Source organism: Amphibalanus amphitrite, unplaced genomic scaffold, assembly GCF_019059575.1.
Source record: "Amphibalanus amphitrite isolate SeventyFive unplaced genomic scaffold, NRLGWU_Aamphi_draft 000063F_arrow, whole genome shotgun sequence".
Taxonomy (NCBI): Eukaryota; Metazoa; Arthropoda; class Thecostraca; order Balanomorpha; family Balanidae; genus Amphibalanus; species Amphibalanus amphitrite.
The window spans coordinates 1,265,089-1,291,257 of NW_024881559.1; the positions used below are offsets into that span (position 1 = coordinate 1,265,089).

The following is a 26,169-nucleotide window of genomic DNA, read 5'->3' on the forward strand; positions in this document are numbered from 1 at the left end:
TTGTATAGGTACTGCAGCCCAACCTCATATGTATTCAAATAACTGATTCAGCGTCACAACATGCTTCTCATACTACATACAACCCATGTTTCCACAAATATTAGGTACAAAATAAGGCACGATCTGCATATATAAACGTAAATACGTCAGAAAGCGCTGCTCACACCGGTAAGCAGTTTGGTCCTCTCTAATAGTCCCATCAGAACAGCCAAGCGCTCCAGAGTCCGACTCAGATGCCGCCTGTGAAAGCTCTCGCGACATCTGCTGAGAACACGAAGGACAGTGCATTGGACCAGCATATCACACAGATGGCGTCGGACCACACCACAGGCGACTGACAGCGCTCGGGAGTGCGGACACGGTGTCATCTATAACAAACACAGTGGAGCCCTCACCGGGCCCTGAGCGCCGAGGAGACCGGGACACATCGGTGCTCCGTACCTCTAACGCGATCACTACGAGTCGACGATAAGACTGTCTCCTGTCGCATTAGGCCATCTGTAGCCCCATCAGATCTCGAACGCGTAAAACAGCCACCGTGTTCTATAATCCACGTCAGATGTTGATAAGCTCCAGGGCATCGGTCACTGTCTCCGGGTCCGTCTCTGCCAGGAAGCAGAGTCGCAGCAGCTGGTCGACGGCCGGCGGCTGGTCCCAGCGGACGGCGGCGCCCAGCAGCTCAGCGCGCTGCCGGTGCAGCCAGCGGGGCGCCTCGGCGGGCGCCAGGCCGGCCGGCGCCCACAGCAGGCAGCCGAGCACGGCCGCGGCGCGGCGCAGCGAGGCGTCATCGTCCCGCTGCAGCAGGCTGGCCAGCAGCTCGTGCTCGGTCACCTGGGGACCGTCTGGCACACTGCTGACGCCGCGGCCATCCCTGGCCCGCTGCACGGCCGCCGGCACACCCAGCAGCCGCAGCAGCACCGAGAGAGCGGCCACACAGGGCGACAGGCCGGCCCCGGGCGGCGGCGGCGGCGCAGACAGCACGGCTGCTAGCCGCGGCGGCTGCAGCCGGTCCACCGTCAGCGCCACCAGCTGCGACAGCTGCTCGTCCACGGCCGGCAGCAGCTGCAGCTGGCGCACCGTCTGCAGCAGCAGCAGGGTGGCGGAGTGCGGCGCCTCGGCCGGCTGGGCGTCCAGCAGCGCCGACAGTGGACGCACCCGCGCGGCGGGGATCACGTGGACGGTGCCTGCCACATCAACAGAGAACGGTTAGACTAAAAAAGACGATCAGGGGACTTCCAGCTGAGCTAAGAAACTGCCATACAACAACAGGGCATGTCAGACGACCTGGGGACCATCAAGTTAGACAACTGGGTCCGTTAGGTCAGATAACTGGGGTCTGTCATTGTCAGGTCAGATGACTGCAGTCACCGCCAGCGTCAGGTTAGATATCTAGGGACTGTAAACAACCAGCGATTGTCAGAAAGACCAAAGACTATCATACAACTGTGGACTGTCAGAGGGTCTAGACTCTAGGGACTGTCAGAGGGCCTGCGACAGATCGTTAGATTGTCATGACACCTGAGATGGTATTAAACTAGGACACTGGAAGAACTACCGAATTTGAGCAATTAGGAACATGCCTATGGGTACATACAGGGGCGTCGCCGACGGGGGGGGGGGGGGGGGGGGGGGTCGGGGGGGGGGTCGTGACCCCCCACTCTTGAAAACTGGGGGTGTCGACCCCCCCACTTTTTGCGATGCTGAGTATGCTTTTTTAGCTTTTATGTCAGTGAAGCAGGCGTCAGCAACACCAACAAATACATCAGATTCAGAATCGCTTCAAGAGCTCCCTAAAGCCAATTAGCCAATTACCTAAAGTTCAATTAGCTGTGGGCGGGGAACACCAGCACAACAATATTTTTAAGTAGCCACCATTCTAGTACCTTTTTATCCCTCAAAGGATTGGACGCGCCAAAACTGCCCCGAGCGTTCGTCTGATCGTAAAAAAAAAAAAATGGTCGCAGTCGATTCGTCGGATCAGAACCTAACTACAACTACAAACTAGCCTCAGCCCCATGGCTATCGTCACAACTAGCTGTACAGTGCACATGTAGGGGAAAGGGAGTCAGATGAAACCGTCTCGGGCTTTCGCAAAGAAGTCGCGCAAAAGGAGCTGATTGCAACGAAACTTCCGGTGCGCTCGTGTTAATCACCTACTTAAAAATAAATCGATATCCCTGATTCAAATAAAGATGACCTTGGTTCACTTTTTCATAACATGCTTTTAATTTAGGTATAGGATAGTTTTTGGAGCTGATTTTGAACTTAGCGCCCATCTGAACATTTAAGAAGTAGTTGTGTTGCTTATACATATGTATAACATGTTAGGAAGCAATCGGTGGTGGTCATCCACTATTAGGTACTGGTCGATCTGACCTGACCTGATCTACCCCAAATGCATGGAGTCATCATCTTCGTTCAAAACTAAGATAACATTCGTAATCAGAACCTCGAAAAACCATCACAACTTACATTCGCAAAGTTCTAGCAGGTCCCGAGTTTCCCTACGTATTGGCGATGACCTGAGTCCTGAGATGACCCGAAACCTTGTAAATGGGTATCATCGGCTTTCTCTCGTCACGGGCAGCATGCTCTTTTTTCCGCAAACCTCTAGATCGATCAGGGGTCGAAAGCATACATCAGCGTTACTTTAGTATACGTTATAAGTTAGCGACTGGGAGCCCACCAATAGAAGGGCTACAGTGAAGCAGAAAACATATTCGATAGCTCTTTCAACGCTCTTTCGCTAGCTTCGGGTCAGATTTCATCTCAGGTCTATGTTTTGCCCATAGAAGGCAAACAGTTAACTGGACAGATTCTGCCGAAACATTTGCTTTGCAATAACTTTAGATTCCGTGAGTTTGTATGGTATTTACATATGTTGTCTTGTCACCACTGTGTTTATCTCTTTGAGACGCGTCACATGAGTTAAAATTTGACCATTCAGAATTAACGTTAAAACGACCTCAGGTCAACGTTATGTCCAGATCGAAAAAGGACCTCCTGCTGCATATGAATGGATCCGTGTTGTTGAGCTGAACTATGAACACCTTCCAGGTGCTGTCATCGCTCTACCGCGTCTTCGTCAAAAGTTGTAGAAAAAAAAATGCTGGTGGCCATCGATGGACATTTCCACTAATGACCTTTCGAGTCATCACTCGCCATAAGTTGCACCCTGTCCCTGGCAATGATGAGCTGATTTGTCATGGCTCCAAAGATATTTTGCGTTTCTGACGAACTTTTTCAAAGCAGGAGGCATTCGTGCTTTTTATAATTTCTCATTATTTTCTAATGATGAGGTCACGTATTTGACCTGCCTCCAGATCATAGATGTAAATCCTCAGAATCATGAATTGCTGACACGTATAACCCCATACATTAGGTATACAGTGTACCAAATTTCGAAGTTATGGGAGAAAAGCTACAAGAATGGCGAGAGGGGAAAGTTTGATAGAGGTATACCGTATAACTGAACTTGACATAGCGACCTGACCTTAAGTGACCAGTGATAATTTTTACGCAAGTGATGTAGGTAGGTATACCTACCTAATAGGTTATACCAAATTTCGCGGCGCTGCACGCCGCTTTGTTACACGCGCACACATGCACATACGCACGCACAAAACTGGCAAGTGTGGCAAAAAAAAAAAACACCCCTACCCATCGGGTGAAGACTAGAAACCCGACCCCCCCACTCAAAAATCCGTGGCGACGCCCCTGGGTACATAGGTACCTACAGGCAACATTCAACACTTCACGATGACTGCATGCAAATAATTGAGCCTAACATTTATAAACAAAGTGCAATCACCCGAAATAAAAAGTATATGAGTGAAAAGTTGGTGCCATTTGCCAGAAGATAGGTACTAGGAGTTCGCGTAGGTACGACATAAGGCGCAATCCATGTTACCACTGAAACTTATTCATGCATTTAACAGAAGCATGCATAATATGCAGCCATTACATCATAATTTACTTTCAACCAAGTTCATGCGTCAGTTTTAGACAACTCTGTCGTCTGAGCGGCGGTCGGGGTCCCGGCTGGCCGAACGTCGGTCGGTCGACTGACCTATGCGCTGTGACCCGTCCGGCCCGTGAGGGTCAGCCAGCAGTCGGGCCGGCACCGTGTCAGTGAAGTCGGTCACGGACGGCACTGAGAGCGGCGCGGCCGCCATCGGGCCCTCGGTCAGACACAGCGCCACCGGCTCGCCGCCGCACACCGCCTCCACAAACAGGTGCCGACCGAGCGGCAGCTGCGACTGGGGCGACACCTGGAAATCGCGCAGCGACAGTGGCGCTGCCTGCAGCGGCAGCAGCGGCGCCGGCACTGCGCCCGACATCTGCCGGCGGAAGGACGGGTTCGTGCAGCCTGGGACCACCGGGGAAGCAGCGACTAGCACCAACACCGACCCGCTACAGACCTGAGACCACATCCCAGCCTCATACCGACCGGCTCGACCATACAGGAGTCCCGATATGTCCCGTGGTGTACCAACTAGACCGACGGAAGAGCTGGGTGGAATGAAGGTAAAGTATGGTAGGCAATATGCATGCGGTGAGGGAGGGGTGTAGACTATCAGATGATGCCTACAGAAGCTAGTGATGAACAATTTTGAAATATTCGAGCTCGAATTAGCTTGTACCACGCCAAAAGTCGTTTCGCAAAGCAAATGATAGCGCTTCGTAACCGACGTAACACATAACATAACAATTATACGTTTTAACAGACACACAATGCACCAATAGGTAGCATGTCTGATGTCTATTAACAAGGGGCAGCAGTATCTTTTTAGCATCCAACAATGTATAATGGCAGAAGGAAAGATTCAGGGAGACAGTTTTCTGACAGCTGGACAAAAATGACAAATTAAGGAAAATCATGTGTTTATGGAGGAAGAAGAGTCCGCGTGGAGGAAAACAGGACGTTACCGTAACAGGAGTCGTTGCATTCTAATAGTTCTATTGAACAGACACCTCTATGCATAAAGAAAAGTCTGTTTTCTATGCTACGAGTATGACTACGTATAAATCTGAAGGGAAATTATCCGTCATTAATTTAAGAGCTCACTCCACAGTAAGCCATGTTTATGTATATTTTATGACTTGCTGTCTATTCTGCTCCAGCAAATAATCCCTCATATTAGCCAAAGGACTCTATAGGTACTAACTCAACCACTACACATTTCCCAGCGTATATCAACCTGCAGCTACCAGAAATGCTACAAAGCTCCGTGCCCTCTGCCGCCATGGATCCAGGCAAGCTCCCGGTCTCATACATACAGGTGTGTCGTTCGCTCCACCAGCGTACCTCGAAGGAACCTCACCTTTTCACAGAGCTGCTGCAGCGCCTCCCTGTTGGCGGCCGTGACGGCGTCATAGCTGTCCAGCAGGCTGGCAGGCGGTCCGCAGGCGGGGGCCTCCCGCAGACTGAGGCGGCACGGCTGCTGACGACGCAGGCCGACCTGGTCCGCCTGCGGCACCGGGCCGGGGTCAGAGGGGTCAGGGGGGGGGGGGGCGGCCGGTCAGAGGGGGCACCACGGCCCGGTCAGAGGGGACGCGAGGTGGACTGCGTTAAAAGGTCATACGGGTCACGCAAGGCACACAAGAGGACATACCGGTCACACAAGGCACATAGATGACATACGGATCACACAAGGCACACGAATGATAAAGGCCATGTAGAACACTCATGAAAAGCACGGGAACGTACAACAGTACAACACACACTGAGCCTGAAGTCATCCAATGTGTAAAGCTCCATGGGTACACTGGGATGAACAGTGACCACATATATACAAGGGGCAAAAAAAAAAAAAAAACATGGTGATCCAGAAACCTATTGACGTCAATACGGCTTACATTATAGGTAACTGCGTTTTACAAAGCACGAGGAAAGCAGTGATGACGAGACAGCTAGCCAAAAGCACCCGGGGTAAAAGAACCAACATACGGAAAGTGGTACATTCGATGGACATGATGCCTATATATTAATGCCCACACAAACCCTCGTCGAATAGGTAGGCACATGCCTACATACCTATAGGCTGTACCTAAATGCAAAATAGCGACATTAAGGAATAAAATTCACTTTTTCGTATTTTTTCTGGCATTAAGTAATCGCTATCGATAATCGCTAATCGCTAATCTAGTCGCTAAGTAAAGTGACCAATACGAATCAACAGCGACGATTAAAAGGCAAAAATATTCACTAAAACAACACTTTGTTCTCTTCACACAAACATGCCAAACAAAGGTGCCTGCACATATAAACAATCTAGGAGGCATCACGTTTACACGTCTTAACAGCACGTTGGTGAGCATTTCCTAATTAAGAAGCCACGTGAAGCATCTCGACAACCCCCATCTACATAACACAAAGCCATTCAGTGAGCCGGCCGGCCGCCACGACCTTGAGGGGGTGCTCTGGAGCCCATACGTGGAACCGTGCAGCCCTCATGCAGCACACAGCAGCGCCCAGCATGCCATCTACATCCTGCCTAATGTCGTGTCAACAGACGGCGCGGCCGGCCGCGGACGGGTCTGGCTGCAGCTCATGCTCACAGGAGTAGGACCAGCCGGACGACTTTCACTGCCCACCCCGGGTGCATCTGCAGTCACCATGTACCCCACATGGGGCCGGGCCGAGAGGGGCGGGGGGGGGGGGAGTTCGGGCCGGGCGGCTGCGGGACGGGGGGGGGAAGAGGTCCAGACGGGGCGGGGGGGGGGGGGGGGCGGCTGCAGACTGGTTCGCCACAATGACAGGAAGAGTGAGGAGCCGCGGAACCGGCGGCCATCGCCTGCCTTCCGCTGGTAGAAGGCCGGAGAGACCCACCCGTCCCGGTCCGGTCCAGTCCGCCCCCCCCCCCTCCGTCACGTCCGCTCAGCCCGGGTCCTGGTCCTCGTTACGTTCGCTCTCCCTTGTCCCGTCCTGTCACGGCCCGGATCCCAGTGAAGTCGTGTCCCGAGTGTCGTCGTCCCGTCCCGTTCCGTTCCCGTAGCCATCTCACATCCCGCCGTCTCCCACCAAAGCACGGACCGGATTGCACGGCACACGTCACACCCACTCCCCCGTCACGTCCCGTCACGCCACGTCACACGTCACGTCAGCGGGCCGTCACGCACCTGCAGCGCCGGCGGCTGGTGGTCGGCAGAGGCGGAGCCCTCCGACCGCTCCCGGCTGCGCGACCCCCGACCCGGCTTTTTCGGCGTCAGGCCCGCCCTGCTGACGCCTGCGGGTCCAGACACACTGAATAGGCCCGCGAACGAGCTGAACAGAGACTTCTTGCACCAAAATACCTAGCTAGGTAGAATCGGATAGCTATTTTCATCTACTTAAAACTAGCATACGGTGATAACTGATAATTCATCTTACACCAGCTCCCATAACGCTAACCTACAGCCGCTCGATACAAAATCTAGGAAGTTATCGGTGGGGTCTTTCGAATGAGTGTACGGTGCAAGAGAAGCTAATCAAAAATAAATCGAAATCTACCTTGTTAGGTATAGTGGTGCAAAAGGCTTCCGGTCTTTACACGTTGGGTGGAACTGAATTCAGACACAGAAAATCGTCTGCAGAGAGACCAAACGAGAATGAGAGCAGACTGAATCGGACCTAGCCTACTGACCATACCGGCCATCTTTAGCTACAGGCTGAATACGGCGTATTATCTATCTACACATGCTTTTCGAGCTAGTGTGTGCATTGTGCCGTCAAGTCGTGATCAGGTCTGAAGGACGGGCGTCGGTCCGGTGGTCACCGGTCTCCTGGACCACCACGAGGAACAGGGGACAGAGGCAGGCGGACCACGCGGCAGCGGTCACCGCTGGGTGGTCACTGAACACTGAACAGTCACACTGCCTGGCTGCGCACACATTTGTCGCAGTGACTGGATTCGGGTCAAGGAAATAGCTGCGCGCTGTGCACAGTGCAGTACGGCCGTTCCCAGGTTTTTAGGACCTGGGATATGGTGATACCAGATACAGGAAGTGTGTTTTACGACTTGGACGACACAAGGCCAGGGAAGCTTTGAATCATTTTATGGTACCTAAGGTTTGCCGACACTTGTTTGTGAGAAGTACAATAACCAAAAAGAATAGGAAAGATTTACTTTGCGAGGGGCTTAAAAACTGTTGACAATGTGTCTTGTGCAGACATTGTTCTTCTTTTAGGTAGGTGTGGCACGCAAACTGAGGACCGAAACCCCTAGCACCCTCCGTCGATTGCCACTGCTAAGATGTTGGCAGTCTGGTGGTTAGCTCACCATCATTCCTCTCCCTCCACCCTGTTCCTCAAGTCAGAAGGTGGAACAAAGGCACGGCCACGGTCTCTGTTCCGCTCGACTGGCGTCGGGGCGGTCACCGGGCCTCGAATCGACTGACGTCGGAGCGGTCTCCGGGACCTGGACTAAGCGGCGGCAGTCGGGCGCCAAATGACCCGCGGTCAGCACTGCTAACTGAGCGGTCAGTAGTATTGACTGAGCAGTCAGTAGGTATACTGCTGACTGAGCGGTCAGGATTGGTGACTGAGTGATAAGCATTGGTGACTGAGCGGTCAGCACTGAAGACTGAGCAGCAGTACTGTTGACTGCAACGTCAGCACTGTTGACTGCACTGTCATCACTATTGCTCGCCGCGAATGCCTTTGCGCCGACCACCACCCGATCGGCGCTATTGTCCACTGAGAGTGTTTCGCGGAGCGGCGCCGCGGGCCGGTCCGGTCCGGCGCGGCGCGGCGCGAGCACAGCTGGCTACCGGCGCGGACGAAGGCCGTGCCGCCGGCCGCGGAGGCTGCGGCGCTGGTGTGACCGACGCCGCACCGTTAAACCGCCGACCACGACTCTGCTGGGCTGTGCCTCTCGTCCCCCGGTCGGCAGCACGGGACGTCAGGGTCGTGAGACGCGCTCAATAGAACGGTCGACCGGACGGGAAGGAAAGGCTCGGCGAAGGCCAGGAAACGGCGCCCTGTCGGTCTTCGTTCCGCACAAGGGGGCTTCAGATCCGGGATAAAATTGAAGTGAAGTGGTCCGAGGGCTCTAGCGGTCTGACGTTGGATACTGGCTTGTGTGTTATCGACTGTCGTGATTGATGATGTTATGCTACTTACCAAGCACAGGTGCGTTTATCGTAGGTAAATATTGAATCGTTAACTCAGCAATCAGCTTTGATTTGAATAAAGCATGACAACTCAGGCGTTTCACACCACTCATCAATCCCTATCTATAATCTATCCACATGGGTTAGTCTCAAATACAAATTGTCAAACCACTGTCAGAATCAGCAGTTCGTTCAGCGAGTCTGAGTAAGCTGGACCGAAAATATATAAAAATCATATACAGTGTTTGGTATCAATCCACAAACCAACAATTAAGGAACGATATGATACGCAAACTGCTGTGCGTTTTTCATATCAAAATCGAATCAGGGCAACTATAACCGTACAACCATTTTCATTGACGGCGCTTACAGCCTTGCTTATGTAAATGATCAACGACCATGCACCCCCATTGGACAAGATATATGCATATGCTTAATATTTCCATAACTGTGCAATTAATGTGAACAATATATAGGGGGAAGAACAGGGAACAGAACAGGCAAAGTTAAACATTCCTTAACATAAAACTTTGTCCGAGTCTAGCCTCAGGCATGCTGTTCTCCCATTGATCGTGCCATCATCATGCAGTGCTGCTATGATTCGCCTCCCCGACATGCTGGCTACATCCGCCCCTGCGACCGGGCGCCATTGCCTCACCCAGATTGGCGTAGTCGCTGTCAGGCGCCCGAGCCCAGCCGTCACGTGACCGGCTGAACAGGTGCGGATTGGGCGGCGGCGGTCGGGTGGGCGGAGTCATCGGGTCGCCCGATTGGCGACACGATGGCGGCGGCGGGGGCGGCGGCTTCGGGCGACCTGAAACAGAGCGAAATTGGGCACTCAGGGGAATTGATAAGAAACTGCTCCAACCTCGATGCAGTAAAGGCTCATCAAGACTCCACTCTCGCGAGATTACTTAGCACACCTTAAATAGGTTTGAGCCTTTAAATTGGTTGAAATATGCTTAAGTCTACCTGTTGTATTAATTTTGAAATGTTACGGTAATTTATATCGCATTTTCGAATCTAACTAAAAAAACTCACATCTTGCATGGATGATAAATGACATGGTTAGGTTAGGTACCTACTGGTAACCACTGACAATAATCGCGTAATATTTGGTAAAAATATTCCAACGACCATTGATCGGGTGAGAAACCAGAGTGGTCATCATCCGTTTAGTTTTCGACCGCAGCAGACAGTGGACTACCAGCCGAGGCAGTCAGGTGGCCGGACGCAGCAGCCGGGTGGCGGTGACGTATTTCACCACAGACTGAGGCGCACCGTGACGCCACCCGTGCGTGTCCTTGTCACAGTTACACAAAAATGACCACCTGACATTCACGGAGACCGCACCGATTACATAAACACACACACTCGGGCTGAACGGACCACCGTGACGACGAGACCGGACCATCACCCAATGGTCATCAATCACCCGGACCAATCCAAGGCGGTGAGGTGTGTGGTAAGCACCTTTCATCAGTTCTCACGTCAATTCGGTCATGTTCCGCTACCTGTTTTCCATCAGTTTTATTACCGATTACGTCTGTCGTGGTCTTTCAGAAAGCAAACTTTTGTAATGGGAGCAGGGTTTCAATTTCCGAGGCTGTCTGTCGTAGTCTGTTTTATTATCACATTTTGGTAGCTCACATCGTTAAGCATAAAAAACAAATCAGGAGTGAATCAAGATCCATTGCAATGTGCATTTGGCGAAATTAATCATCCTCAACAGAAGAAGAAAGACATCCTGTTCCGTTGCCAAATCTTCAAGGAAATCACCTTTGGCGAACCACAACCATCCCCTCGAAAACATCTCATCTCGCTCACAAGCTTGTGGCTCGTCTACAGCGCAGTGTGCCTTGTCACCGCGGCTCACTGACCCACATGACACGCAGCCGGCGTGCCGGGTGAGCGGGTGAGCGGGCGAGCGGGCGGGCGAGCGGACGGGCGGGCGGGCGAGCGGACGGGCGAGCGGGCGGGCGAGCGGGCGGGCGAGCGGGCGAGCCAGGAGGGCCGGGGTCGGCGGTGCGCAGTGAAGCCCGCTTCCCCGCCGACCCACCGCGGCCACCGCCACGGCCCGCATACCACCACAAGCGGCGGCGGATGTGGGGAAAGCTGGGGCGCCTCGCTCACGGGCCAGTGAGGGAAGAGCGAGAGAGGCTGGAGCTGACTGCATGCGCCGCCGAGCAGGGAGATGGCTGAGAGAGACACGAGAAGCAGGGCGGGTCGGGACCATGCCATGCAAGCTCCGAGCACAACAGAATAGGCAGGACTAGGAGTGGGACGGAGAGGACGGTCATGCGCCTAGACATAGAAATGTGGAATCCACAGGTTAAGATCCACGGGACCGATTGTCATACTAAGCATCAAGGACAGAGGCGAGCGGGTAGAGATCGAGAGGGTTTGCCACGCGAGGGCAAACATCCGGTCAGAGACGGACGCCTGCTGAATAAACAGGCCGACAGAAACCACCCGGCGGACGGCGGGCGGGCGGTACGGAACAAATACACAGTGACCACGCGCCGCGGCCGGCCGACGTGACCACAGAGAGACCGCTCCGTGACCGCTGGTCAGCGACCGGTGACCGACAGCACGTGACTGACCGGCGGCGACCCACCGGCAGGCGCACCAACCGTTCGACTAAGCGACAACATGACAAGCTAGCGGTTATGGGTAGGTAGGTATAGGCCAGTTGATTGCATGAAGTGATTGTGATTTTTTTTTCGAACATGTCCTTTCTGTTTATATCTGGGAGTGGTCATTGCTCAGCTATTTTCAAACTTAAAACAAAGGGTGAATTTCCTTATGGTGTATGTTTCGTTAAGTTATACATCATACATGCGAAGTAAAATGGATGCTTGAGACATACCCTAAAACAAGTATAAGTTTCATACGAACGCTGCAGAGGAAATAAAGTAGGTAGGTATGCTGACTGAAAACAATACGATCGGAGCGACCAGCATTCTTCCTGCTAGTTATAATAATCAGCAGCCAGCGGCGTAAAAGTGAATTAGAAGACCGTTCATTTCATATTCCTATCGACTGCTGGAAGCTCTACAAGGTTCATGAGCATTCGCATATCTGGATTCGCAATGAGTAATGAGGCAATGACTAATGACATGATTCACCTTCAGCCCGAATGTGTTGAGCAGGTGCACTTGGACCGTATCGAAGCCGCAGTGCAATGTCGTGTCGGTGCATTCGTTCCGTCCATGAGCTGGGCATGCCATTTGAAATTGTAAACCGGCAGCATGTCTGAGAATGCAAAATGCTTTGTTCACTTGAGACATGAGACCTTCACATGATCGAGCTCCCAGAGGCGCATTGCACACAGCGGAACAGGGCACCGCAGCGCCATCACTCGTCATCCGGGCCCGACGTCGAAACAACGCCTTTATTGTCAAACGACCAACCTCTCACCGACCCAGCAGGACAAACACTTCACGCCGTTCTCAGTGCTCATCCGACCAAATTAGGAATCAGAGGCTATCGGATCTGATGACGTGACAAGACGCGTCCGATCGGTGGATAGAAACCGTCACCGATCGGCGACCGTTCCCCGAACGGTGCCGTCTGCCGAGTCACCACCCGACCGGCGCCGCTCCCCCATCGATGACATCAGTACCGGTGACGTGTTCAGCCAATAAAACACCACCCATAACCAGACATTGACGGGAAAAACGGCCACCGGGTGCGTCACGAGGCCACGACGAGGGAAACAGGGAGTCACTTCTCAAGACTAGTGAACAACCCACAACTACACAAAATATCAAGGTCGGGCGCTGCTCCCCTGGAAGGGAACGGTGTTCAAACATCCTGCCAACCTCTTTGTCGTGGCTGCTTTTCGGACCATACCCAATGTCACTGAGCTTGGCCCCAGTCCGTCCACGTTCCGTGTCGTCGAGTTTGGTCCGACCACACTGCGCGTCTCCGGACGTTCCCGATCCCACTCCCGCGTCTCCGCCGAGCGCGACCCGGGCCAGCTCGGCAGGAGGCCGCCTGCCGTGTGTAATGTGTATCTAGCGAGACCAACTACCCCCACGGTGACGGTGCGGTGCACACCAGAGACGACGCCGTTTGCACACAGAGGGAGAGCAGGGGAGGCAGCAGAGCGAGCAGCCGGAGAGAGGCGAGACGCCGCTGTACGACGGCGTGCAGAGCAAAAGCAGCTACTGGCACAGGAGCGAGAGTACTGAATGCTCGGAATATGCTCATAACAAAACTCGCCATAAGGAAAGTAGTTGTGTCTGTGCTCAACAGTCCATGCCTGGCTCCGATCAGGTAGATAAGCAGCCGACCAGTATTCGTGCTAACCAGGGATCGAACCAGTCAATCCGGTCATGGACTGCAGCCTGCAGCTTTCCACATATGTCGTTTGAAGCAGTCACAGCGTTGACAATAACGGCCAATGGAAGCGTCATGGAAACAATACTTCAGGGTACAATTTTAGAAGACGCCCATTAGAGATGTCAATCGGATACCAACTTTTTGGTATACCGATACCAAACCGATACCAACTTGGTATTTGGTATTTCAATCGCAATGTGTTTGGTATTTGGTTGGTATCATAAACCCTCACTAAAGTATAAGAGACTAAGAAATCGGTAAAAAGTTGGCATTTCCATCATTTTCCCAAGTTGGTTTGGTTTCGGTATTTTCTCGTGGTTCTGGTTGGTATTTGGTTTGGTATCGGTATTCCGATTTCCCGTAATTGACATCACTAACGCCCATGGTCTTTACTGTCGGATCGCTTCTCGGTTTTACGCAGCATTGCCCTCAAGCAGGACAACCGTCTCCGCATAAGACCGGAGTTCTGGACTGACCAAGAGCGCGCAGACCACCGGCGATTGGCTGGCAGGTCGCAACTGGTCGTCGGCATTTCCGGACCAATTCCAATGGAGGGCGACACCGTTCAGGGCAGTTATGGCGTATCCAAGAACAAATGACGCGAGTCAGAGCGATGATGGCGGCGGAGAAGTGAGGAGGTTCGATGAGGACGGGTGAGGGAGGCGATGAGCCGTGAGGAGCAGCGGGGAACACTACTGATAGCGGTGCCGGTGAGGGCCCGCGGCTCACCACACTCCAGCAGTCCGAGCTGTGCGCCTCGACACGCGGCGACCAGCCAACCGACACCGGCCGTTAGTCGTCGAGAGGAGCGGACTGACGAGGAGAGCCGCGTAGGCACGGGGCGGGACGGCGCTGGAACTCCCGACCCGCCTGCCCATCCGACACGCCCACGCGGGGACGCATCAACAGAGCTTGACCCAGATCACTGACGGTGTGTCACATCATGTCACCGGACGTGTGTAGAGAGCCGACGTCCGTTGTCATCGGTGGCGTGGAGCCTCGTCATCCGTGACGCCGCCGACGTGTTGGCGCGTCACAGCGCGCGTCGCGCCGCCGTGGTCCTGGAGTAAGCCGATGACAACACTCGCATTGCGCATCAATGACGTCATCCAGCCCGGCCTTGTGTCATGGTCAGTGCGCCAGGAATCCCGCAAGGCTGTGCTCTGGGAAGAACGGAGTGATTGCACTGAGATCGTTTCACCATTGCTAATCATCTCTGATGTCACGATGAAAGCGTGTTGCAGTCGCCTTCACTTGCTTTCGATCGTCTACCGTACAATTCAGCCGGTGCCGTAGGAAGCATGCAGCACCGTGCCTCGGGGGCCGCCAGCGTCGGCCGTTGGACCGGCTGACTTCTCTGAGTCACCTTGTCCGTTCAAATCCAGCAAGGCCACTCTCCAAATACGGGGAGGCGCGGACGCCGGTCTGTTTTGGTCGCGGGGCGGTCGGAGGGCCGATTGACGCGATGTTTAGTCAGGTCACGAACACTGGACAATGTGGGGGTATGCCACAGTGTATTCCCTGGGATGCAAGGAAGGGGCAGAGGATGCTGCAATCTGTGCCGAGCAGCATGCAGTCCTTATTTTAGATACTGACGATGTAGATCGGGATCACGCAAAGTCAGACATGTCCTATCAACACACCGCTTCAAAAAGCGTGCATATAATTGGTTGGTTGGAATGTGACCCTTTAGTGCCTTACGGTGATATTCGAAAGGCCTACGTTACGTGCATGCTCCTTTTTCATTCGTGGCGCTGCAGAAACAAAACGAGGCTCTGCTTCCAAAGATATGAACACCGAACGATGAACAATGAACACTGTAACTAGTGGTTAAGCCTTCGCTCACACCCCGACGAGCATTCCGCCATCCAATGCCTCTCACGTGTTAGCATGTCGAGGAAACGTTGCGAAACCACGCGCCACGTGCCCTGCTGCCAGTGTCGCTGGTATCGAATAGCGCGGCACGTGAGCAAGTGCGGGACCGTTGCTCTGAACAGTGAGCACGTCTGGCGTCAGCTGACCTGGAACGGACGACTGTTCAGTGTTCAGCTCGTGACAGGTGACTGACCGATGAGGGAATGGGAAGTCCGTGAGTGCACTTCTCCGGAAGATGTATAGATCAGGGTAGGAAAAAGATGAATAACTTCACGACGTTGCAAAGTGCATGTGAATTGTAAATTATCGCAAATGCACAGTTTTCACGCGTTGCAACGATAACTAATTATTAGCAAAAACAGGAAGAAATAAGCAACAAGGAATAAACGGCAAGCTTAATAAGTCAAGGGGAAGGAAGTCTGAATGGCAAACAACGCCAGCCTATAGTTTACCTCGTTTACACTACTGCAAAAGTCAGAACGAAGCTAGTGAAAGGATTAATGATGTCTCGTTAGCCTTCAAGATAACCAGTGACAGAGTCCCTTGTCCGACCTCGCGTCATTGCAATCAGTTTCCCAGTGTCTGCGCCGATCTCATCTGTCGTGAAACTGGCGTCCAGCCGTGACCGGAGAGAGACGGCGCCGGGCGCGGCGAGGTGGTGACTGCAGAAAGGCACCCGGGAAGACAGCCTGCAGTGACAGCAGCACCACCCCCGGGGAAGACGGAGTGGTGACAGTGGCACCAGATGGTGTCGCCGCCGTCCGGGAGCACGGCAGGCAGCGGGCCGGGCCGGGTGTTGCAGAGGAGGCCAGAGTAGGCTCATTAGCACGAGGAAAGCCGCCGACATCTATGCCGGACCTCCGTTAGCTGAGCTGTCTATAATGACAGTGAGCGGCGCCTGTTCAGGGAATGCAACTGCAATGACCGCTAATCGACAGCAGGATTACTATCTACCATGATTTAAAGTCAAGGACAATCCGGAATGTTCCTGTTCAAGTGATAATCTGATGGCACATAAAAATTGTAATACGGATAGGTATGGTAAAAGATTGGTAAAAGATTCTAATAGAAAGCAGGCGATTGTGGCTTGGTATGCACGCGAGGAACTTTAAATTCAAAATGTTTACGTTCGACTGATAAATGGCTGTAACATTTCCTTTTTATTACACAGGGATGAGGATTGAGGTTTGTAAGTGAACCTAGGTCAAGTGACAGTGGACCATCTTCTGCTAACAGCGTTCTTGAATGTAAAATGCCGGCCGTCTTCACGACACAAACAGAGCTATCTTTACCTGTCAATCGCGGTATAGTCTCGCAGCTGCTTATACGCGGACTTTGCGCGGACTGCTCCGGGTGGTCAACGAAAACTGGTCGCGATTGCGAGAGATGCAGAAATTTGGAAAGGGACGGAAAGTTACCAAGATGGATGAGAGGGAAAATAAAGATAAATCAAATCAGAACCGGAAAGAAGAGGGAGAGAGACAGAGGGACAGAGAGCGGGAAGTAGAGAAATAGAAACCGAAAGAGAGGAAGATAAAGAGAAAGAAAAAAAGAAAGAGAAAGAGAAAGAGAAAGAGAAAGAGAAAGAGAAAGAGAAAGAGAAAGAGAAAGAGAAAGAGAAAGAAAAGAGAAAGAGAAAGAGAAAGAGAAAGAAAAAGAAAAAAAGGGAGAGAGAGAGAGAGAGAGAGAGAGAGAGAGAGAGAGAGAGAGAGAGAGAGAGAGAGAGAGAGGGAGGGAGAGAGAGAGAGAGAGAGAGAGAGAGAGAGAGAGAGAGAGAGAGAGAGAGAGAGAGAGAGAGAGAGAGAGAGAGAGAGAGAGAGACCACAGAAATTTGAAACGAGATCATCGACTGCTTGGCTAAGAGCCACAGATCGATCAAAGTTGAAAGTTCCATACAGGTCAGCGGGGTCGCGACTCGCGGCCCGCGGCTGGTATCGGGGCGGGCCTGAGAGAGTCGCTATACAGTGAACACACCAGGTCTGCCTGCGACCCCCGGCGCCCGACGGCCACCAACAATGAGTCCGGGAAACTCTGCCGGTGCCGTCTGCAGCATCACAATGAGTGGTCGGCCGGCCCTAACCCTCCGCTGACCCAGATACCATCTCGCCAATTAGTGACTCGTCCAAACAAAGTCCATAAAGAGAGATGGCAAGCCGATGGACGGCAGAAAAAAACTGGTCGGTTCCGGTACGATAAACAATCACAATTAGTTTATCATTCAAAGGTCATGGCCACCTGTATCCAACTACTAAGACCCAGGAACGATGTATGAGGTGATGAAATGTTACATCACATCGCTTTTAATGCACATTTCAGTTGGCTGGGATACACACCTCCCTCTGTCTAACAGCAGTAGGGGTATGTAGGTAATCGTCTACGGCTGTATGTTATTAGGTATTAAGTATTTGGGAGCGCACTTAAAATATCAGAAACTAACAGGCATAACATAACCGAACCCAGTTGCTATACATGATCACTGATCAGGCAGGGTGTCTATGGAATAGTACCACACTTCTATAGCTTTTAGTTATGAGCTAACTACTAATGACCACTTCCAGCGTTTTACTGCCCGATGGAACGAGATTCACCGACAGTGTGCTTTCTCCCCCGGCGGAGGGAGGGCGGGAGGGGAAACTGCCGGAGCACCACTCCCTCCGGTGCGTTCCGCGTGTTTCACCTTACCTTCCGGGGTGAGGCCGGTGGATGCACGGTGTCCTCCGTGGCTGTGCTGACCGTGGTGAGTCGGGTGAGTCGGGTGAGTCGGGTGAGCTGGGTGACTCTGACGCTCCGGGAGTCGCGGCGGAGTCGACGGAGGATTTACCTGTGGGGAGAACGGGGATTGATGTCCTCTCGAAAAGACCACAGCTGCAGACCATGCAATAAATTACAAGCATTGGATCGTTCGATCATGTTAACCCTCGCCCGCACATGGGGGGGGGGGGGTGGTTGCCACCCCCCCAGGTAGTCTTTCTGCTCTGCACTCAACATTTTTAGAGCTAGAAGGCTGATTTTTCGTATAGCTGCTCCTCTATCCTTTCTTGATGTCCACTGAAAATTTCAAGTTTCTGTGATTTTTGGTTTCGGAGATATGACCTTGTTTTTCAGGTCATGTCATGACCCAAATGGCCAATTCTCAACATCTTGCGCTGGCTATGGGCCTTGTGAGCTTTTGACACCTTGATTTCGGCCTTTTTTGCCAGTCTTACCTCCCAACTATCATGGAACATGTTGTTCGGCGATGTACAGATGTCAAGGTCAAGGTCAAGGTCAACCTAGGTCATCTAAGATAATTGCGTTTTAGGTAAGCGGAAATTACTTTTTGTCAAGTTTTTTGACTACATTTTTGGTAAAAGCTTCTCAGATCTTGATTTCATGTATTATGGACGCAAAAACAATCGGTGCACACATAAGTATACACACAGACATACAAACACATATTATTGACCTTGACCTAACTTGACCTGACATGACCTCAGCAGCAAAAATCTGGTCGGGTAGTGTGAAAAAGAGGTTCTAGCTGGCTTGGCACCAGAAAACAGCATCGTCATCGGTATATGGTAAGCAGCGCACTTGATATCCAACGTTGACCCAAAATAGCAACATTTTTTAGTTAGACCTGACCTGGAAGGTCAATGACTGACCTGAGAAGGTAAAACTGGGTATCGTTGGATTCGTCTCTTCCCAAAGAATCTTTTTGGTCTTTACCGCTAAGCTCTATCTCCAACAGGAACGAAATGGCGCGGGGGGGGGTGGCAACCACCCCCCCCCCATGTGCGTTCTAGGATGGGAAAATGGCATGTGCGGGCGAGGGTTAATGATCAGCGCAGAGAGCAGAATAGCGCAGTGTTTTCGTTGCTGACACACAGTTCAGGGAACAACATTCATTTGAGCAGATTTGACGTACCTATAGGTCAAGGAATCGGGCATTGAACGGCCTTGTTGGGGTTGGGAACTGATAAAATGTAGGTACCGTCTGGTGTCTACACCGGATCAGATTAATTGATGGATGCACTTAGCTGCTCGATTGCGTCACTGATTATCAAATGCTTCTCATTAAGACCCACACTTCATGCGCAGTATCTGCGATAAAATGACGTTCAATTTAGGCACCACACTTGTTGTTCAAACAACTTGATCAGACGAATAACGTACCTATAAGTGATTCAAACTCAAGCTGTTTAGCAGCGACAGACGTAATCGTCTCTGAAGCTGTTGGTACCGATGCGGCGCATGCTAATTTCCAGAGGCAGCTGTTGTGACAACCACCCATTTGTTTTTACCTTATTACAGATAGGTTAAGCTTAAAAAGTTACGCTTTCTGATGTCACACACAATAATGACAATGCGGTCGACCGATGATCGTAGGTAATCAGGTGATGAGGCATAATCGAGCTAACAAACATGAGGCAAACAAGAATGTTTGTCACTTGGGGGAGCCTGAGGCAAGCCAACGAGAAGTGAAGCGAACTCGAGCGAGTGCAGGCCATCACAGACAATGTTTCTCTGGAAGCGGATTTCTCGAAGGCTCATAACATCCGGATTAATCATGCATGCGGATTTTCCTAGCTCTCCGTGAGCACTGAGCCGCACTGATAGGATTGAGGTCGTTAGCACCGCCCCTTTAACCCTTCCGATCGCAAACGCCGCTCGCCATGCACGCCAGAATTTGTTCACGCACCTCCGCGAGCGTGCCACATGCCTGGGAACGCACCGTGTGAACTATATCTACTTAACATACAATAATTGCCAAACATCACAACCCGTCAGGCGCGGTGGACGACTTGCAGCTTTAACTGGAAATACAGACACAGGAAATTGGACTATTCCGTCTAATAGCAGAAGGGAGAAGAAAGGGAAATGAGATGGAGGAAGAGGAAGAAAAGGGCACGGAAAGAGGAGAGAGAGAGAGAGAGAGAGAGAGAGAGAGAGAGAGAGAGAGAGAGAGAGAGAGAGAGAGAGAGAGAGAGAGAGAGAGAGAGAGAGAGAGAGAGAGAGAGAGAGAGAGAGAGAGAGAGAGAGAGAGAGAGAGAGAGAGAGAGAGAGAGAGAGAGAGAGAGAGAGAGAGAGAGAGAGAGAGAGAGAGAGAGAGAGAGAGAGAGAGAGAGAGAGAGAGAGAGAGAGAGAGAGAGAGAGAGAGAGAGAGAGAGAGAGAGAGAGAGAGAGAGAGAGAGAGAGAGAGAGAGAGAGAGAGAGAGAGAGAGAGAGAGGAGAGAGAGAGAGAGAGAGAGAGAGAGAGAGAGAGAGAGAGAGAGAGAGAGAGAGAGAGAGAGAGAGAGAGAGAGAGAGAGAGAGAGAGAGAGAGAGAGAGAGAGAGAGAGAGAGAGAGAGAGAGAGAGAGAGAGAGAGAGAGAGAGAGAGAGAGAGAGAGAGAGAGAGAGAGAGAGAGAGAGAGAGAGAGAGAGAGAGAGAGAGAGAGAGAGAGAGAGAGAGAGAGAGAGAGAGAGAGAGAGAGAGAGAGAGAGAGAGAGAGAGAGAGAGAGAGAGAGAGAGAGAGAGAGAGAGAGAGAGAGAGAGAGAGAGAGAGAGAGAGAGAGAGAGAGAGAGAGAGAGAGAGAGAGAGAGAGAGAGAGAGAGAGAGAGAGAGAGAGAGAGAGAGAGAGAGAGAGAGAGAGAGAGAGAGAGAGAGAGAGAGAGAGAGAGAGAGGAGAGAGAGAGAGAGAGAGAGAGAGAGAGAGAGAGAGAGAGAGAGAGAGAGAGAGAGAGAGAGAGAGAGAGAGAGAGAGAGAGAGAGAGAGGAGGTGGTTGTTAGTGGTTGTTACGACGGACAGTCCCAGGTGGCTGATGCGCGTGCAGATGCGCCAGTTCCGCCATATGTCTGCACTAGAGGAGCACGCAGCCGAAACGCTATAATGGAAATACCAGCGATATTCATCCACTTCCCATAACGGAATCCACGGTCACGCACTGGTTTTAATGGGCGGAAAGCGCTGAATCAGCGTTTTCCATTCTTCAGCACTTGACTGCCGTCTTTTATCAGAGTGGCGAGTATAAGTATTATCAAAAATGTAACGCGAACCTACAATTTTATCCAAATAAAATGACCATTGGGACTAAATATAGCCCTCATTGGGAGGTTCCACCCGGCTCCCCGCCCCACACCCTGCTCCGGCCGCCCCGCCCCACACTCACCGTCGTCGGCGAGGTGTCCTGGGTCGTTGCGGTGTCCTGGGAGGGCCGCTCGCGCCGCTGGCGGTACTCGGCCTGCTCGCGGCGCCGCTGCTCGCTCGGCCGACCGATCACCTGCACACAGCCCACGCCGGCCCGGTCGATCGGGTGGATAATCTCCGGCTTCGCGCGGAACTCGCCATACACCAAGTCACGCTCCTTGCGCTTCTCGTCACGGCCAAACTTGAGGAACTTCTTGAGCGAGAAGCGCGCGCGCGAGCGTGGCTCGTCCCGCCGCGAGCGACGTTCCTCCGCAACGCCACCACCGCCGGTCAGCCGACCTCGGAGGCCCTCGTCGCGACCCAGTCGCTGGTCGAGCGCGCCGGGCCGCGGCATTGACTGCGAGCGGGGCTTGGCGCCGCCGGGCCGGCTGTCCTCCGTGCCGGGCGCGAAGCTGACCCCGCCGCGTTTCCGCCGGGAGCGCGGACTGACGGAGACGGTGCGCTGCGGGGGCGCCGGCAGCTCGTCCTCCTCGTCATCGGTGCTGACGGAGGGCGTCTGGGAGGTGGCCGGCTCGGCCTGCACCGGCTCCGAGCGAGGCTCCGACGGAGGGGAGGGTCGCGGCGGCGGCCCCGCGTCCCTGGAGGCCCGCCGCTGGTCGGCCTGCTGGATCTGCGCGTACAGACCGCTGCCGTGCGAGTTGCGCAAGGAAGGCGGCACTTCGACAGACGGCGGTGAGCCCCTGCGCGTGACAGACGACTCCGGGACCTGCGGGGTCTCCGGCAGACGGGGCTCTGGTCGGACTGAGTCGCTCGAAATCGGTGCCTTTTTCTCTACGCGGTTTTTCTTTTCGAGCTCTTCTCGTTGCCGTTCTAACTCTTTTTCTCTCTTCATGGCACGCTGAGTTTTTGTCTCTACAACGTTCGATTTTACTTCGGTTTTGTGCACAGGCATTTTAGGTGAATAGGAACTTTCCTGATTGCTATCGTCAGCAGCCTTGTCATGTGACATAACATTCTCGTTCTGACCTTTCACTAATCCGCTGTGCGGTTTGTCCGGCCCCGTGGGACGTTCCGAGAGATTCACGGTCGGCTTCTCTTTGTCCGCATCCACGGCACTTCTCAGCTCATCTGCGCTGTCCGTTTTTGCACGACTCTCAGCTGCCTTGGGGCTGGCTGGAGTGGGCTGAGCGACCCCCACCTCTCTGCTCGACCTTCGGGCGCCGCCGTCCCAGCCCGCCGGCTGCCCCAGCGGCTTTACTTTCCCCGGCTTAGCGGCCAGTTTGGGTTTGTCGTTGACAATGGGAGGTTTATGATCGGCTGGTGCCAGTTTCACCCCCGTGCTGGCCAGTTTTTCCTCGTCACCTGTCGTGTCGGGGGTCTCGCTCGTCGAACGGTCCCCGTCCGACAAGTGTTGCCGCTCGGCAGCGGGGCCGTTTTTGTGGGCGTCACTTGAGGCCGCCGCTGGGGTGGGTGGCTCCGTAACCCGGTCACACGCGGCTGTTCGTGACTCGGCCGCGGACGGCGGCTCGGTGGCTGTCGGCGGGGACCTGGTCCGGCCCGTGTCGGACGCGCCGCCCACAGCCGAGCCTCCCTCGCCGGGGGCCCGGTGTGACCGCAGCTTGGGACTCTTGGGCACGCCGTCCAGCGAGTTGAGCCGGGCCCGATTTCGCTCGGGATGGTTCCCCGGGCGGCGCCACGAGGATGGGCCGTTCTGGGCGGCTTTCTCCGCTAACCTCGCCTTGATCAGGTCAATATTGCTCATGGGCGGGTCGGCGGGCGCCGGCTGCTCGCCGCCGCCGCCGCTTTCTACCGCTGCAGAGCCGCTGCGGTCTGCACCACCCGACCACCGCTGTGCAGACTTAGCAGGCTCCGCGTTTCCCGTATCGGGGACGCGGGAGCCGGGCCCAGCTTTCAGCTGACTTATGCCCTCCGATACCGACTGGCTTCCGGTGTCGGTGGTCGATTTCACATCCGCAGTCCTCGTCGCTGATACGGCTTTTATTTTGGCCGGAGGAGAATTTGACTTATTCGCGACCGGTTTGTCATCTGCTGCATTAATTTCCGACGATTTTAGCTTCTCATAATTTTCGATACTCTTATCGTCAATCTTGGTTATCTTGTCATCTACTTTGGTGACTTTCTCGTCTGGTTTCTCGATTGTATCGTCCAACCGTGTAATTTTCGCATCTTTATCGTCCAGTCGTGTAATTTTATCCACTTTGTCATCCAGTCTGGTGACTTTGTCATCCAATCTGGTGACTTTATCGTCCAGCCGAGTAACCTGCTGCTCCCGCTTGGTGGCCTGATCGATCACACTCCTCTTCTCCACCATCTCCTGTATCCGTCCTGTCGACACCACCTCGCCGTTCTGCATGGGCGCCACCGGGTTGATCTTGAGCGGACCGGGGCCGCGTCCTGTCGAGAACGGCGCCACACACACCACGGGCGTGAACTTCTTGTGCCGGCCGGTGAGCGCGCTGCGCTCGGTGGTGCGGTCATTCTCGTCCACCCAGTCCAGCAGCGTGCGGGACGTGCCGGATAGGTTGCTGGTGATGGAGTTGAAGTCGGTGTTGCGCTTGGTGAGGTTGAGGAACGCCCGCTCCTCGGCGGTCAGCACCTCCGACGGCTCGGCCAGCTCGTCGTCGTCGCCGTCGACCACGGGGTCCTCGTCGTCGGAGCCCGGCCCGCCGTCGCAGCCGATGATCTCGGGCTCGTCTCGGAAGACGATGGCCAGCGCGCGGCGACGGCCCCGCCTGCTCTCGGTCACCAGGATGCCGGTCATCGCTGTGGGTCTGCCGGTGGCGGGCGCGGCCCCGGCCAGCAGTGACCGATTGATAGCCGAGGTCACCAGCGCGCCACTGTCGTCCCGGTCCCCGCGGTCGTGGAACGCGAACCGTCCGGCCGTGCCCAGCGCCTCCGAGCGCTTCAGCGCCATACTGAGGATCTGAACGACCACCACTCGATGTCACTCACGCACGGGTCACAGAATCACGTGACGGACACAGTTCACTGGTCTCACAGACACGTGCCGCTCTGGCGGCGCGCAAAACTCACCACTGTAAACAAAGAGCGAGTTGCCGGCCGCTGCCGACCGCACGTGCAGCTGACGGTCGCTACCGCAGCACCACTGCCGAACGCGACACGGCGCCGAGGCCCGCAGCTGGCCGACCGCCCTCTGCACCGCCGTGACAGGACGCCGACCGCCGCTGACAGCTCTGCTCCGCGCGACTCGGTGCGCGGCCGCGGGCGAGCGGGGCGGTGCCGCCGGGAGCGCGGCCGAGCGCAAACTGCACGCCCGCTCCAGCGCGGCGCGGCCGGCGCGGCGCGGGCGCGGATGAAGGTCGCCCGGCGGGCGGGCGGGGAGGAAGCGGCGGCAGCGCGGTGGTCCGGTGTCCCTGCTGACCGATCAGGGAGGCTGATCACTGCGGGAGCTGGGGGAGGGGTGACCGATCAGTACTGTCCCCCGGGCCCCGCCCGGGCGGTGACGTCACAGAGAGCGGGGCGCCGTGCAGGGCTGCACGCGGAATGGGCGCCGGTGACGTCAGCTGTAAACACGGCGCCCGGCTGAGTCAGCTGGGGCGCCGGCGCGGCGACTGTCGGCGCTGGGCCGGCGCAGAGGCGGAGGCACGGCGGCCACCGCAGGGGGAGCGGCGCCGAGCCGAGCAGTCCGTCAGCCGGGCCGGCGCCGCGCCGCCCCTGCGCGCGGAATCCCGCCACTGCGAGTACGGTCTCTGACACGGCGGTCCGGTCCGGTACAGTCGCGGACAGAACGCCGACAGGACAACACGGAGCGGAACGGACGCGGCCTGACGGGGAGAAAAAGAGCCCCGTTAGGTCAATCAAGGCTGGAGCTGGTGTGTCAATGGATGGCTGCCGTTGTTGCAGTAGGTACCGGCCGTCTATCAGGAAGGGGGAGGAACTTTGGAGTTCAGCTCACAGCCGTAAGGAAGGGAGCTCAGGGTCCACCTCACGACCTTGAGGGTTGGGCAGGGCAGCTCACGCCCCTGTGATGGTGAGAACCGGCTGCCGAGGAAGTATGGCAGGGGGCGGAAGTCGGCCACGCCAGGTTGTAAAAACACCCATTATCCCTACCACAGCATGCCAAGAGGCACTTGCCCTAGTTGAAACGGAAGCAGCATTATGCATTATGCAGCAATGAAAACATTTCACCAGTTTGATAAAGCAACGTTAGCGAATGTATTTTCTAAATAAAATGGAAATTACATTCTGTCAGACCGGTCATGTGGATTAACAGCAGCTTCATTGATCATCAAGTGCTTACAATAACATCTCTCAATCCACACCTGTTTGCCGTCTTAAATCAATTATCATAAGTTCTCGGAAGTCGGAAGACTAATTGGGGCTTTGTCTCACAAAGTATTTGTCATTTGACGCTGTATGAGAACAGTTTGGATGCATTGACCGTAGGTATTTATAGGCCTAATCAAGTTACTTACCACTTGCCAGCAACATGGGTGAATTGTAGAACCGATAGCTGAAGGCTCATACCTCACATTCCTAAAAAAAAAACACACACACACACACACACACACACACACACACAGAAGCACGAAAGGAAACGGTTCCACGGATAACTTTACCAGGTAAATGGTCATCGTCGATCATATTGATACAAGATTCATTAATTTCCTTATGCTGTTCTCCAATGTGGTCCATCAGGAGCCGACAGGACAGCAGTATCTATACCACGCGGCACGCAGTCACCGAGCGCCCCTCAGTGTCCGGA

General features: G+C 54.0%; 1 protein-coding gene across 1 annotated transcript; it reads right to left on the reverse strand.

The window, feature by feature from the left end:
* LOC122378710 (actin cytoskeleton-regulatory complex protein pan1-like) lies at positions 1-24,705 on the reverse strand. The gene is made up of 7 exons (XM_043360146.1): positions 21,445-24,705; positions 17,998-18,136; positions 9,752-9,907; positions 7,123-7,229; positions 5,325-5,471; positions 4,070-4,340; positions 1-1,184 (listed from the first exon to the last, which is right to left on the reverse strand). Exons 1-7 carry the CDS (start codon positions 24,355-24,357, stop codon positions 556-558), a joined length of 4,362 nt encoding a protein of 1,453 aa, XP_043216081.1. The 5' UTR covers positions 24,358-24,705; the 3' UTR covers positions 1-555.
* Positions 24,706-26,169: the final 1,464 nt, after the last annotated feature.